At 40.8% G+C, this 17,233-nt stretch overlaps 1 protein-coding gene across 1 annotated transcript; it reads left to right on the forward strand.

The window, feature by feature from the left end:
- Nucleotides 1-2,214: 2,214 nt before the first annotated feature.
- LOC131232390 (RING-H2 finger protein ATL70-like) lies at nucleotides 2,215-2,793 on the forward strand. The gene has a single exon (XM_058228614.1). The coding sequence runs from the start codon at nucleotides 2,293-2,295 to the stop codon at nucleotides 2,791-2,793; it is 501 nt and encodes a 166-aa protein (XP_058084597.1). The 5' UTR covers nucleotides 2,215-2,292.
- The last annotated feature ends 14,440 nt before the right edge of the window (nucleotides 2,794-17,233 follow it).

Here is a 17,233-nt window from a genome sequence, read left to right on the forward strand (position 1 = left end):
CCTGGATGAAGTCGTTCGGTCCTGAATCATGTAAGGACTCACCGAGTCAGGAGGTGGTACTGGTATATCTAACTAAATCAGCTCAACCGCTCGGACGGATCCTATCAGACTCTCTCTAGTCTTAAAACCCAAACGCTTTCATTAATTAGAAGCTTCCATTCGAATGGATGGGACCCACTTGGCTTGATGGTTTGGACCACCACCCAGATGATCGATCTTCTGAATACTGAGTTGACCGATCAATGATTTTTATTTTTATTTTTTTACTGTTTTTGGCTCTTGTCCGGACGCGGATTTCCTGCGAAAGCCTTTCGCAGGAAGTTCCTGCGCAAGGATGCTAGGTGGGGCCCACCGACATGTTTTTTATAAATCCAATCCGTCCATCCGTTTTTCGAGTTCATTTAAGGACTTGAAATAAAAAAATTAGGTGTATGTAGAACTAAAGTCGGACACACGAGAGGAAACAGTGAGCATTCAGTGAGCACCGTTGAAGCATTCTTATGCCCAAAAATTATTGTATCAGTCTATATTTTTGGTTTTTTCACTTAATCCCATTGACAATGACCTTATAAACGGTTTAGATAACATATAAACATCAAGGTGGAGACTGGGAAGATTTCAACGGTAGAAATTTCTTTCCCTAATTTTCCCTCTCGTGTGACCTACTTGAGTTTTTTATCCACCTCCTTTTTTGTCACGCGCCATAAAATGAGATCTCAAAACGGATGTACGGAATGGATTTCTCACATACATTGTAGTGGGCCCCACCCAGAACCTTGCGCAGGAACTTCCTGCGAAAGCCTTTCGCAGGAAATCCGCGTCCCACTTGTCCTGCGGTCTGCACATGTACATCAAATATTTGACTTTGACCTTTTTCCTGAACATTCACTTTTCTTAAGTATGTGTGGCCCACCAGAAGCCTAATTTTTAGATCAGGGCAGGTTCATGGTAGCCTTAACATGATGAATGGCCAGGATCTTGTTCGATATGATGGTCCCCACAAAGTCCCCCACTTCAACGATCCTGATGACACCATCCGTGGCATCAGAACGGATGATTGCGCAAGAAAAGTCGATGGTCCAAATTCAACATCCAGAAGAACAGATGGGTTGGCTAAGATCTACGGTGGCCGTTGCTTGGATCAAAATCTGCCGAGTCCATTTGTCACGTAGTCCATGCGTGCATGAAGAGAAAATGATAAACAGAAAAACGCCAACCAACCGTTGACATATTCAGCGTACATGCATGAACATCCCACCTGATGAACGTCCCAGATCTTGCACATATTGGGCCCAGCTGCAAATAGCATTTCTTCCCAGAAAGGTTCATCAGCGTAGGAAGATGAGAGAAGCTGAACAGGTTCTGCTCATCTACAACCGGCCAAGTAATAGATGGAAAGTGATCTGTACATTCATGCCTATGGTTTGATGATCTACACCGTCAATCTGATGGTCCTCATCGTTGATGGAGAATCTCTTGAAATTTTCTAAAATTGGAAAATCACAACATTTGGATCTTTCGGAATGTTTTACATTGAATGTGGTAGTATTTTCACCTTCATCTCTTTTTATGGGCCAGAGAATTTGGGTTTAAATCCTCCAACCAGAATACCTTTCGACAGATACCCAATTCACAATCTGGCCGACCCAATCAACGGTTTGGATGACCGTAACTTGGTCCCACCGTAATGGAATCTGACACGTCAAACACCTGCACAGTTGATTATGAGCATGATCTTATAAACCCCAACAAGAAAGAGTCCACAAGATGATATCCAAATAAAAAACATTTAAAAGACTCCAAAAATGAGAAATGCCAAGTGCCCTCTCACACACGTGGACGATTGGAACCGTTCATTAGGCAATTCCAACTTTGTAGACACCATGTCTCAAAGCTCAGGCAGATCTGATCATGAGGTGGTCAATTTTTCTTGACCATGATTTAGTTCATCCACGTGTGCTGCACCTGATCATAACCATTTTGAGCTTCACGTTCAAGACATTGAATCTAGCCGCTGGGGATGAGCGGATATGATCTGGTACACAGGCTCCTCATTTCAACGTGTGAGGTGGAGAGCTTTCCCTCCTCATGCTTCCGTCGCAAGCAAGAACGGTGTCACACTCATTCACCGTTGACATTCAAAAACCTTACTTAAACCAGCCAATCCCCTAAAACTACCTTCTTCACGTAACACCCCCCACCCATCAATGGTTGATCAAAACATCATCCAATCCCTCCATCACCCACTCCATTATCGAGTATCCATCCACCATTGACAACACACCCACGAAGATGAACACCACCAACACCTCTGATGGATTGATGAACGCTGACATGAGCAGCGGGTTAAGCTACGGCGCCATCAGCCTCACCATTTGCATTCTGATCATCACCATCACCGCTGTCACCCTTGCTTGCTACTTCTGTGACCGGGCCCACTCATCCCCACCCCACCAGCCTCAAGAGCTCCACAGGCCCCCTCATCAGCCGCCCGTAGCTGACAATGAAGTGCACCTCGATGAAGCCACCCTCTTGAGCTACCCCACGCTACTTTACTCGCACGCCAAGATCCACAACAAGGACACCACCTCTTGCTGCTCCATCTGCCTCGCTGATTACAAGGACACGGACATGCTGCGGCTGCTGCCTGACTGCAGGCACATCTTCCACGTTAAGTGTGTGGACACCTGGCTGCGACTGCACCCGACATGCCCTGTTTGCCGCATGTCGCCCCTGCCGACCCCGCTCTCAACCCCTCTTGCAGAGGTTGTCCCGTTGGCAACCCGGGTATGAAGCGGGCATTCTCTTGGATATGGTTCCTTCCTGTAGAATGTAAAAAAGAATAGTATCACTAGAGTTCATGTTTACATTCAGAAATGTTCTGCATCTAAAGTCGAAATTGGCAATACTCTTACAGTAAAAATTCGGTGTCTGTACATTCAGAAAAGTTCTGCATCTAAAGAAGAATCTGATCACCCCGGATATTAGAGAAAGTGACGATGTGTTTTTAGCTCCTCTTAAGTGATGGGAGATGTGAGAGACCTGAACCATACATCAGTTGGGCCTCTCACTGCATGGATGATCAGGCCCAAAAATCAGGCTGACCCATTCATCAGACAGGCACCATGTGCAAAAAAATATGGACAGCTAAAGCATTTTCTTTTGTCCTTCACTTTGTGCACTTTGGCCTACCTTGATAAGCAGACCAGACTATTTTTCTTCATTGCATCTTCATGGTCGGGCCTAACTCATGGATGGAGGACGGTTTGGATGTTCAACACAAGTGGCATGCGTAGGGGCTGTGCAAGAGACGCATGTGGGATTAGCACATCTTGCACATACAAAATCATCACTGTTGCGCAGATGTGGATACAAAATGGGCATGGCATGACCGTGGCTTTCACAGATAAATGTTGAAGTAATGGACACATGACATTGGTAACTGGTTATTTTGGGTAGAGATATCGTATGAAATTACGAGCGGACAAACAAGTGATACAGAGCACTGATCTGGTCAGCCACGTGATAGATCATCCATGCTTCATGAATTTGCTCTATCAAATGATCTTAATTTTAATAAGACTTGTAAATTGTCAGCCCCTACAGGAAATACTCAGAGCTCAAAACGAGCCAATGTGATGCAAATCTGTACTGGAGATCGGTGGAACATAATACTTGAAGGACTGAGGCAGCTCTGCCAGTAACACGAATGCATGTGATGAATTGAACGACTTGATTCAACAGCTCTGCCGGAAAACCGAGCAGAGCAAATTGTATCGAGTGAGAATTCATGGATTACGATGACAGTTGAATTGTGAACCTGGCAATTGTGGTTTAACCAATGGTATAAATTTAGAAAAACTACCCACGTATCCTCTATTTACACTATTATCCAATGGGAAAGAATTTTCGAGCACGGCCCATTCATGATGGATGCCACCAGATGAACAGCTTGGATCAAAGAATGTTGGGCCAACCTGTACCATTGCTGGTCTAACTAAAATCTCTGTATACAGAGTTTTTTTCTTCTTCAAAAATATGAATTTAAAATGGGACTATGGTTTTATCTTAACATTCTATATTTCCTCTGTATCTGAATAGCATAGATGATGAAACACATGAAAAAGATGGTTACAGAATGCGCAGGTCATGCATGTATATTACATATTTGGAGGATCAAATACAATCATATGTACTACATCCAGTGGGTATCATATGTTTTCTTTGCCCAAGTAACACGTACAAGCCTTGCAATAATATGCACGCACATTGCGAGAGAAGATTTGGAAAGTATTTAGAACCCAAATTATGTTAAAATTGTGAGACTCCCAAGCAGGAACAACACACTGGTCATGCAGGCAGTACTGCCAACACACAATGAGGTTTTAATTAGTGCAGAATTACATACTGTGGCTCCTCTCTTGCACACATGGTGGATACCTCAAATCTCAATTGCCTAAATCGTGGGACCCGATCATGTACAGATTGAACAATCCCGAGTCCCGACCTCCGATTAATGGAAATTCTTTGTTGAATCTGGACTGCTTGCCACTATCCACTTTTACAGTCCATCAGATGTCTACCAATCGACCAGTTAAGATCATATTTTCAGTCAAACTTTTAGGTCACAGTCCATCTACAATAGGTCCAACTATTAGGGTGGTTAGGATTTGATATGATAAGGAAGCCTCAACTGTATCCTAGCAACAGGCACAACCGCTGTATATTGAAAACCCAATACACTGACTGGCACAAAACGGGAACAAATGCAAGTGAAGCAACTGAAAAGCAAAAAATGTAAATTACTTCAGGGCACGACGGATTGTGGAATCTCAAATTTTGCAAGCAGATGAAGAACCCAATATAAAATATTCATGCAAAGATGTACATGGAGCAGCAGCAGCAGGAGTGGCACCACGTAGAACATAAACATTTTTAGAAATCAAAGCACTTAGGAAACATGAAATTCTGAAGCAGATGCAACATGTTCAGAAGACCCATCCAACTCAATGCATGCAGGAACCAGGCCCAAGTGCAAGAGCAGCAACGAGAAGTAGAATAAGCTATTTCAATCCACAGCATTTTAAGAAATGTGAGATTTTCCATTCCAAAGAGGAAGCTGCATTCTAGTAAAAGATTAATGCAACTATACATGTGCCTTAGGGTGCATTTGGATGTTACCCTTTTCTTATTGATGGATATCATGGATGTTGCACCTAAATAGCTGGGCAAGGTCATGACAATGATGATGATTGCCTGGATGTACTATTCCATTCGGCAAACAGGCAATGATCAGTGTCCTCATTTCTTCTAGTAGAAGAAACAAGGTCACTGGCCATTTCAGGCTGCTTAAATGGAGGAAGTCCATTCTGCCCAATAAGAAAAGCAAGTTCGATGTGCCTTTCAAAATGCACATGGGTGCAGTGAATATTGGGCAGACAACGAGAAGTGGGAGTGGGATGAGAACAAAAAGAAGAAAATGAGCTATTTTAGGGACCTGAAGAAATGTAGAAGACAGTTTTTGAAGAACCCATGCATCTACAAAAATTGTGATTCAAAAACGAAAGTGACACCCTAAGCCGATGATTCATGCAACTGCATATATGAAATGGTTGAAAGTGGCGTTTGCAGGAAACTAGAAATGTTAATTTTGATTAAAAAAAATTATTTGGGGCTTGAAAAGGTTTAGGACCTGTCTGGGATGAAAAATCAATATGGTCAGTTCTCTCATTCTATAGATGGTGCATGCAACCCCTGCAGAAGTGGAATGCGGTTCTTTCTTCATCTTCAAAATGAAGAAACGACTGTGATCCAGTTTTACAGGAAAGAGTTCAAAGGAGAAAATGGCCTCTGCCTTAGAAATAGGCTGCCTGAAAATCAAGTTCATATGCATCATCAAGTGCCTGCTAGACAACACCAATGCAATTGGGAGCAGGAACAAAGGAAAGAAGGAAATAACCTTTTTTCCCATGACCCAATGCGTCTGCAAATCATTAAATTATGAAGCATGAAAGGGATCCTATGAACAAGATCCATGCAACTGTATACATGTAGGCACATTATCTATAGATCAAATTGTGACCAAATGAAACAAGAGTATACAGCCAAAGGACGACTGAAACCAAATGAACCTTATGCATTATAAAATAAAACAGGAGAGGCTAAAAATGCATAGTGGTTGTATTTCCATTTAGAGGCAATACAACAGCATGGAGCTATGGAAAGTTCCATCAGAGAAGCTACAATATTCCTTAATTTCAAAAAAAAAATAGTAACTGATCATTCTAGACAAGTAGATTAGAGATCGCCCTAATTTGAGCTGATTTCAATGCAAATATAACCTTAAAGGCAAAAACTTCAATTCAGTTTCAATAAGATAAGCTGAACAAATCTCCACAAATAAAATGAATGGCAGAGATCTTGATCTACAATTTTTTTTGGCGGCCACGATCTTGATATACACTTTCTTTCAATGGCTGGCATTCAGCTGCCCAGTGGGCTTTTTAATAAGTTTTTTATTTTACTTCTGATTATAAAAATAATAATTTGGTTCCTTTCATTACAAAAACAGCATTGTCCAAACTGGGTTTGAAATCCTCCATACAGTTGTATAGGCTCTACAAATACAACTGTACATAGGGGACTAATGACAATGATTACAATTGAATCAGGGCCTTTCCTTTCTTAAGTTCTTGAGATTGGAATGATTATCCAGGCAATTCTTCTAGGATATGCAGTGAGACTCAGACACCTATATTCCTTCTTCTTGTCGTGAGAGTCCACAATTCTATCCATCTTCAACTATTCCTTTCTTCTCTCTCTTTCCCTTCTAGTTTCAACTGCGCTTGTTACTATTCCCCTAGGTATAAGGCGATTATCAAAATCAAAGGCATAGCAGGACCCAATCTCCTCTAAGATCTCCTAGAAACAAAATTTTGAACAACAGGAGCATATTTCCTCATCCTTTAAATCCAAAATTCTTGTTTTAGTTTGAATCCCCAATCCCAAAAGTTTTATGATCGACCGCCCACCAAAATTCAACCTTCATTTTTACCCAACCACTGAGAACTGGAGAGACTCAAATTGACACCACTCATAGGGCCACATGGTGTTGCCAAATATTGACCCCAAACCCAACTATTAAATGTAGGCCCCAAAGGGCAACCAAGAACACTTAGAAATGTTCACATAAAAAGGGGTATATCTTAACATACCATGTTTTTGTTTTCCTCCTACACATTACTTAGTGTACAAAATCTGACACATGTTAAAGGTGGAGGCATCATAAAAATTATCTAGGACAAAAACCAAAATCACCCATTCATCAAGCAGGCTACACGGGCAAAATAAATGGACAGCCAATAGTCTGATACAATGTATGTATGGCCGAATTTCCACTCCAAGTGATCTCCATGGTAAAGTCTACCCTTTCACAAATTGGATGTTCCACTGAAGTGACACCCGAGACGAAAATAAAAATTTGTATGCTAGAGTTAACAAACAATGTTGCATGAGAACATTTCTCAAGGAAATTGAGGGTCATGAAGGGGTAGTTGCTAAGCCAACTGCTAAACACAAGGAAACCACACAAATGAAGGGTCGTGTTCGGGTGGTTGGTTGTACAAAATGGTTGGGAACCCATTGATACATAGTTACCAACACAATCATGCCCATACTGCACCTTAGCCAACTATGCACACTACCTACAAAGGGGAATTTTAGGAACGGTCCATTTCTGGAGCACACAATGCCGGATGAGCCCATTAAGCACACAATATCATTAAAAAAATAAAGAACTATAGCTGATTTAACTAGTCATTCGCAATTTCACAGTTAATCCATGTTTACACAAGGAGGGAGCTACAAGGCAGGCCAACTTTTGCTGCAAGCAACAAAGGAAGCAGCGAGGGCTACAGCCAGCTGATAGCATCATATATATTTGATAGGTTCAGTCATGTGCAACAAAGGCCTGAAATGAGGAAAATTGATTAGGGTTGAAAGGCCTGAAAGGGAATGAGAGAGATCTAAAAAGACTTGGATCGAGGTGATAAGAAGACATATTAAGGCCGTTCACTTACCGAAGACAGGGTGGGAGAGGGAAGCAACAAAGCAACCCATCTTTGGTTGCAAGAGAATAAGGAGGCAACAAGGGCAAGAGCCAACTGGTAGCATCCTCCTTACATGAAAACACACACAAATTCTGTCATGTGCAACGAAGGCAAGAAAAGAGGAACATTGACTGAGGTTGAAAGGCCTGAAAAGAGGAAGAGAGAAACCTAAAAGGATGTGGATCGAGGTAATTAAATGGCATACTAAGGCTGGTTCACTTACCAAGGAAGGGACTTCAATAAGAATGGTTGGCAAAACACAATTCGTAAAGCTTGGCCTAGATTCACTAGGGCAAGTCTATGATGATGAAAATCCAATGGGAAAACATCAATTTCTCAAACACGCAAAACAAAAAATGAATAAAAGAGGATGAGAGAGACAAAGGGACTTGAATTGAGGTGTGAGAGGATATATTAAGGCCAGTTCACTTACTAAGGATAGGGCCTTCAGGAGGAATGATTGCCAAAACATTAATAAAGCTAATCCTAGATTCACGAGGACAAGGATGAAGAGGATATGTTGGAAAAATACCAAATTCTCAAACATGAAGAATAAATAATGAATAAAAGAGGATGAGAGAAAGACCTATTAGGATCATCAAGGCGACGAGAAGAAATATTAAGGCCAATTCACTTACCTAGGATAGGGCCTCTGATGGGAATGATTGGCAATGCATGATTCATAAAGCTAATGTCAGATGCACTAGGAAAAGACTATGATGAAGGAAAATGCCAAAATCTCAAACATTAAGAAAAAAATAAATAAATAAATTTGAATAAACCACTCCATGCACATAAAACACTCAAAAGCAAGGTTAGGAATACTGTTATCAGGTGTCCATATCGACCAGGCCCAAAAATGAAACAATGAATAAAAAAATGAATAACCCGCTGTATGTACATAAAACTTCAAGAGCAAGGTTAAGATTGCCGTTAATAGTTGTGCATTCGTCTGGGCCCAAAAATGATACCATAAGGGGTGTATTAGACCTGTATCGGTCAATACAGGCCCGTAGCAGCCCTTTTTTGTTTTGCCCAAAAAAAATAGAAAATTGTCAGGAAAATAGGGGGGAAAAAATGCAAAACACCAGAATCCATCATATTTTACGCTTTAAACATGTATTCAATGGTGTATCAAACCATTCTTTGCTAAGAAGGATGTTTATCAATTTGACCTGTGGAAAGTCAACCAAATAGGACCTCATTGAACAAAAGTCGATATGATTTGATTGATTAGGGCCCATTATATTGAAATACAACATAAAGAAGAAGAAAATGAAAAGAATAAGAGATAGCTTTCCCCTCCCAATATTTCCAAAATTGTTCATTGTGTTTCGATTTGTCAAATATCACTTAAATCTTATGTTTTGATATCCATAATAGGCCTATATCTAGTATAAAATGAGTTTTAAGCTTCCTACATAGTTAAAATGAAGAAGCAAATAATTATATATATATATATATATATATATATATATATATATATATATATAAAGAGGATAGAGAAAGAGAGAGAGAGGAGAGAGAGAGAGGGGGAAAAAAACTTTTGGCGCCATTATAGCTGTACTAGCCTGGCATCCATTGATACAGCCCATTTTCTTGAAACAAATCAGTTTACCCAAGTATTGTGTATAGTGGTGTGGCAATACAAATAAGATGCAGCCACATAATGACGAATATCTAAAACCAAGATCATGAGTCTCGGACTCATAAGAAATCATCAATAAAAGGTATAAACGATGTGGTTTACCATTGTTGAATGTTATACCTATGTAAATCTTCATTAATCAATCAAATTTCCATTTCTTAATCCTTTAACTAAGATAACTTTCTCCCATTTCTAAAGCTCTTCATGCTCCATCCACTAGCTATAACCATTTTGGTTTGCCGAGACCATCTTTACTTCAATCAGTTCTATACTATCATTTCTGGAATATTCTCCCATCTAGCTATTCTAAATTTCAATAAATGAGTACTAGTTAATTTGTACATGAACAGTCCAACCAATAAATCTGAACTGCCCATTCAGCCCAGCCCACACTCATCATGGGAGATTGTTCAAAGCACACATCAATCAGAGTACCTTATCCATCCGATAAATCTCCTGCAAAGTGGAAAACCCAAATCATCTGTCACAATAAAATGAAATCATCATCTAGAACATCCCTTCAATAACCCAGCCTCGATTGCTCATAGTTACCAAGAATCACTTTAATAGAACGATGGTAACCATTCATCAGTTGCTTGGAAAACTTGATTTATGGGCCAATAGGCCTCTTCCACCAAATCTTTCTCCTATAACACATTTGTGGGCCCATTGAGATGTAAATACCGAGATTTCAAGGCACCATTCTCCCAACTGGTTGAAAAAAATCCCAAGCAATAGATCGCCTATAAAAATGATTTATGAGTGTTTTGGCATCATCCAAAAGCATTAAAATCAATATACTCACAAGCTCTCAAAGACCCTGCTCGCAAAACATCCAACCAACAGTGTTCGAGTTATTGGTACTGCTACAAGTTTCACCGGCTGGGGATACAAAAACAATATCATTATCACCGATAACTGGAAATGTATCACTGACTGAGGGAAACATTGGGAAAACATGAGGAAATGGTGGAGTTACTCAACGCTACCAGTGTTATCGGTATCACTACCAGTGTTATCGATATCGCTACCAGTGTTATCGATATCGCCAAGCTGGAGATACAGATAATATCGGGGATATTCATACAGATAATATCAGGGATATTATCGATATATCAGAGATACTCAGAACAATGATGACCACTCAGCAATTCCCAGCCTCATGGCATGCCCTTTTCTCACACATCACATGCCAGATGGCATTGATATTTCAGTATGGTCATCCAACCGGTGCAATTTCCACATGGCGTCCAATGGAGATTGGGCTGGAGCAACTGGACTAAATTGACGGTCCAAGTCAGCTAGACTGGACTGCCCATGTGTCCTGCACAATGAATTAATCGCGTCAGAGCAATGCATATCTCTCTATACATAACCTCTCCGCATATGCTCGATGATTCTCAATGATTCTCAGAAAATTCAATTTCAACTATGTCAACCTACAACAACTAAGACATCAAATTCCCCATTTTCACAGCTTTCTGATTCGATTCCAAACACAGCTTGCTTTCTTTTCTGACAATTTTCGGAATCTCATCAAGAATCATATCACCAGTAACCACCGTTCATCATAATAACGGACAAAACCTCAAATCTATTGGCATCATGTACAAACCACATTACATTACATGATTTACATACACGACTAAATTTATTTTTTTAAAGACACACACACACACACACACACACCCACACACACAGAGATGAATTTGAGGGCGATAATCACCTGCGAGAGCGAGGTGAAGTCATCGAAGCGGGAAAAGAATAAAATAAAAATAAAAAGGAAACCCTTGATCATCACAAGAAAGGGCAAGAAAACAATCTCTATGCTGCTGCTGTAATGGAAGAAGGAAGGAATGGAAGGAATGAAATTCTAGAAAAATAATTGGCTGTGGTTGTTAACCCAAGGGGCAATTTGGGTGGGTTGTGCCAGGCTAGGGTCAAGCCAAGCTCCACCCAAGGCCTAACCCATGCGTAGACCCAACCCTCCCAATGTATTAAATACTCGACCCTGTCGAAATTTGGGTTGGGTCGAGTTCGGCCAAGTTGGGCTAAGGTTAGAATGGCTTGAGTCGAGCTAACATCTACTGCAACTGACTAATATATAAAAGCTATCAAATAATATATGCAATCAGATAAATAACTGTGTATATAAAGTTTACATTCACCACTCATAAATAAATAAAACTAAAGAAATAAATCAAATACATGAATGTCACATACCATATGGTAAGCGCTGCCTGTCGCGTGGACTGCATGAAACAGGTTGTAGACGATTCTAGCCCATCTAACATAGTCATGGTTCATGAGTTGCAACTAATGAATCATGAATTTTCAATTAAGAGCCCTAACCGGTGACGGGGTGTAACATGACTGACAGACCCCCAGCGACAGCACACACGTCTAAAATCCATGTCATTCATCAAATGGTCTATAATGTGAACATGTTGTGGACAAAAATACAGTGGTCCACCGATCATATAGATCAAGCTTGCATAAGACCCTATTTTCTACCTCCGATCATCAATCTGGACCGTATCATCTTGAGTGGCGCAGTTTTCTCAAATAAAGGTAGAAAGTTATGTTGCTCCTAGCTGCGTTTTGGAAACTCGGCCAGTCCAACCAATTGAACTAGACAGTTCATCGGGTCCTGCAGAAATATCACGGGCCACCATGTAAAAATAGCACCAATGGGATGATTCTACCCTTCGGATCAATTCCCTAGAAAATGGATTATCTTTGTCGTTTATATTAAAATAACCGTAACAGTAATCGTAACCAACAATTCCAGCATCTGGTTGTTGGGGTCATCATGGATTGCTTATGGATCGAGTCAATCACTTTTGTCAGAGAATCCTGACCTTCTGATCCATGGAGTGGAAAACAGGATGGTTGTGACATCGAAAGCCAGCTTGATGTAGAGCAGGTTGCGAACAGTTTCATGGTCAAGATGGATCAGAAAAGGCCCGATCAGAGGCGGAAGTGATCCGGACCGTGAGGGCCTTAAAACGGGCATATCTCGCAAAATGGAATGAATTATCCGACGTGCTATATGATTTTGGGGTAGGACAAGCTACTTTAGCCACCCATCCCCGATATGCCGGGCTGCCCGTGCCGAATTTGTGAGATTCTACCATACCGGCGGTCGAAAATTCATTTTATTTCCGTTTTTACTATTTATAGCAAGTTTTACTTTGATTATAACTCTTCGTACGTTGAGCTTTAGTAGTTGTGTCCAACATGAAAAGTGTTTAGAAAAATTAGGAGAATAATGTGGTTAAGCTACTATAAATATTAAATTTACTATTTATAGTAAGTTAAGAATTTTAGGGAGTTTTAGTTGTAGTTTAACTCTAAAACTTCGTCTAAGGCTTGGCATCCCTATTTTTAGGGTTGTAGACTCGTTTATTTCAATCATCAATCAATTTGCAAATTTTCTTGTTTAACATGGGTCACCATACAAACATCACACTGATATGAAAATATAACCATTGATCAATAGCCTTAAATGAACATTCTAGATCATTCACACAAAATTAGGTCCACTAACCAATTTGACCCATCTATTTGTGTTATCACTCCAAGAATCACTTGTATTAGGCAACTGTAACCATCCAATCCATATCTTGAGAAATGGATGGCTATACAAATAAGGCCGAATCAAGAACAGTTTTGATCATTTGATAACTCAATTTTTGCATCATAGCTCATTGGATTGATTCTTTTTTATTTTTTAAAAAAACTTAATGGACAGTTCAGATAGATCGATTGGATTGTCAAAGTGAACAATTGCAACTGGGAGCACTATAACTTATAGTGATATGGGGAGCATTTCTCATTTCTATTTTATAATTTCTATTTTAAAATAAGTAATATGTGTTGTCAAAAGATGTCTTCTATCTTCTGGGATGCTTGACCGGTCGAGCGGGCCGCTCGACCAGTCGAGGGTCTACTCGACCAATCAAACCCAATGTCACACCCCAAACTCGAAAAATATTCTCACAAAATTTTCGATCGCCGAATCCGGCGCTGACAGCCTCCGTAGTGCCCCATTCTCGGCTCCTGGCATTCATATGTCAGATTCCAATCCTAGGATCCTACAAGGAGGATTTTCAGTATAATTTTTTTTTTTTTATAATGGAGCATAACCAAGTCACAAAACAACATTATCACATATCCACTATATCAAAAACTTTAAATACAATACGGAAAGGGAAATACAAGGTGATTAAAAAGCTCCAAAATAATCGGATATGCACTCTTGCGATCCAACGACACCTGCACGCAACAGTCGTACATAAGCTTACAAAAGCTTAGAGGGTGGTGTAAGTGTGTGCGCAAGGCAAGTGCCAAGTATATAATATCAGAATAATGCGAAAATATGTGGGTGAGTCCATGAATGCTATTAGCTGTACCAAAGTTGTGTGATGCAAGGCATGAATATTATCAGCTATATCAAGACCATGCGATGTGAGGCCTATTTAGCCAAATGTCATATGCGAGATGCAAAGCAAGCATGTCAGTCCTCACCAAGTACACATATTAGTACAATTTCTCTCTGGGATATCATCGAAGTCTAATATGCTTCTCGCTGATTACCACCTCCCTACCCGCACAGCCTGGTAAGTGGAATAGATAACACTATCCGCCTCAATGCCTACCCGACTCGTCAATAGCGGACTCATTTGCGAGCTTATCAAACTCAGCCTAGTTTACAATCCCCTCACTCGAGCGGATAAAGCCACACCCCCTTTCAACAGACCACGACACAATGGGAGACGCGGCTTACTGGTATTCGGCACTCGGGCGCTCATGTATTCACTTGGTCTAGACATTGGAGCATCTCTTGGTACCAAAAAGGTTCTGAGACTTTCACCCAAGGACATCCTAAGTTCTCATAATGCTAGAACCACGTATTTTCGGCATCTGATACGGCCATCCACGATATGCCTGTGGAGCCACGACCCTGATGTCACTAGAACAGACAATAATCATGATACATAAATGCGAGATGCATGAATCACACCGTCAGCCATGCATCAATCTTGTGTGTACCACGCGCTCATGTGGGTGACTCCTATCAGTGAGTCCCATAAATAATTTGCTCAATGGCATATGTTATGATCAGTCACTGCTCATATCAAGCATACATATGATGCGTATGACATGAGTCATGGAATTATACTAAGCATGTTATAAGGTGATGAACTATCCTTACAATGAAAATGGGCCTAGACGGCCTACACACAACCAGTATGGGCCTATTAATGGGCCCTAAGGAGAGTTACAATACGGACATTTAACCAACATTGTTCTTATAATGTGGGCGCCAAACCATCATTGCTCACAAGGCATAGCCCACCATAAACATCATTACATAAACCATGGTGGAATTACACATTGCAATGGACCTTATGTATATCCCATTGGGCCTCGACCCATGGGCCTCAAATACATCCAGATGGGCCTTATCACATGGGCCTTATATATATATATATATATATATATATATATATATATATATATATATCTATAGAGAGAGAGAGAGAGAGAGAGAGAGAGCAAGGTGGGCCTCAACAATGGGTCTCATATATCACATCGGGCCTAATCAAATGGACCAAGTTGCTCACAAGGCATAGCCCACCATAAACATCATTACATAAACCATGGTGGAATTACACATTGCAATGGACCTTATGTATATCCCATTGGGCCTCTACCCATGGGCCTCAAATACATCCAGATGGGCCTCATCACATGGGCCTTTTATATATATATATATATATATATATATATATATATATATATATATATCTATATATATAGAGAGAGAGAGAGAGAGAGAGAGAGAGAGAGAGAGAGAGAGAGAGAGCAAGGTGGGCCTCAACAATGGGTCTCATATATCACATCGGGCCTAATCAAATGGACCAAGTCGAATGGGCTGAGTAGAATGGGCCAATTCAAATGGGCCGAACACAATTCATCTATTTTTAGGAATCCATATATATGTAAAAATATGAATCATATCAAAAGATCAACTGCACCATACCATATCTAATCGTAGTGATAATGATTTCTACGGTTAAATTCTAGTGGGCCCCATCATAGGGTTTATTTCCCATCCAGCCTTTTCATAAGGTCACAAAGACCTGCATTTAGAGGAAAAACAAATATCATATTGGTCCAAACTTGGTAGCCCAAGGGCTTTAATGATGGACGTTCAAACCCACTATTTTCTATAATGTGGTCCACCTGATCTTAGATCTGACTTATTTTTCTTTTAGTCTCAAGCCTTAAAATTATCTTTCAAAATGGTTGGACGGTTTGGGTGCAACACATGCATCATGGTGGGTCCCATAGGGATGGACGACATAGATAAATCACAAACCTCATGGTGGGATCCACACTGATGGAAGGTGTGGATTACAATGCATACATAAGTGGGTCCCACGTGGGGCCCACCATAACGTTTGTTTTCCATCCAATCTGTTAATAAGGTCACACAGACCCGGATAAAGAGGAAAAACAAATTTCATAAGGTCTAAAACTTCTGTGAAATCCAAAAGGATTTCAATGGCAGACATTCAATCATCACTGTTTCCTGTGACGTGGACCACCTGAGTTCCACATATGGCTGATTTTTGGGGTGGCCCACGGCTAGAAAGGGAGCCATCAAATGCACGACGTTGATGTTCTACACACATTATGGTGGGACCTACGGCTGTGGGTCCCAACCCACCTCTAAACGCAGTAGGACGCTGCTGTAACGTCCTCTGGACGCCAGCAGCAGCAACTTCTGCTGCTAATATATATTTTTTTTATTTTTCTAGTTTTCTACGGATTTTCGTAGGTGGGGCCCGCATCAGGTGGATCCACTCCACCCATTGGATTCCATGGCTCACGACCATCCAAAGGAGTCCAATATCCAGTATGTTTTGGCGAATCGAAACATCAATGTGAGTCCTAACAGCCTTTAACGATCAAAGCCACTGTTTTCAATGATATGGCCCGCTTAATAATCGGTTTAACTTTATTTTTCAGCTCAACGCCTAAAATAGGCTGAGAAATGGGATGGACGGCGTGAATTAAATGTATACATCAAGGTGGGGCCTGCATGAGCGGTCCACCTAAGGTTTAGAATCAGACTGATATTTTTGTTTTCTATTTGCTGGACGGTACACCACACCATTAGTCCATACTTCACTGTTTAGCCACGTCCAGCGTCCAGGGACGCTGGACGGTTTGCATTCAACACACATGTAAAGTGGGCCCCATCTACAAATGGCTTGGATAAAATACATGCTTCATGGAGGGGTCCATCTGAGTGGGCCACACGGCCACATCATCACGAAAAAAAATGAAATAGAGAGGAAGAGAGAGAAAGAAGGAGACACATGCGATGGAGGGACCCCGACACTATAGGCCCTCCCTTTCATGCATTCAATCATACATCAAGTGGGTCCCAATACATGTGGGC

This window comes from Magnolia sinica, chromosome 18, assembly GCF_029962835.1.
Source record: "Magnolia sinica isolate HGM2019 chromosome 18, MsV1, whole genome shotgun sequence".
Lineage (NCBI taxonomy): Eukaryota > Viridiplantae > Streptophyta > Magnoliopsida > Magnoliales > Magnoliaceae > Magnolia > Magnolia sinica.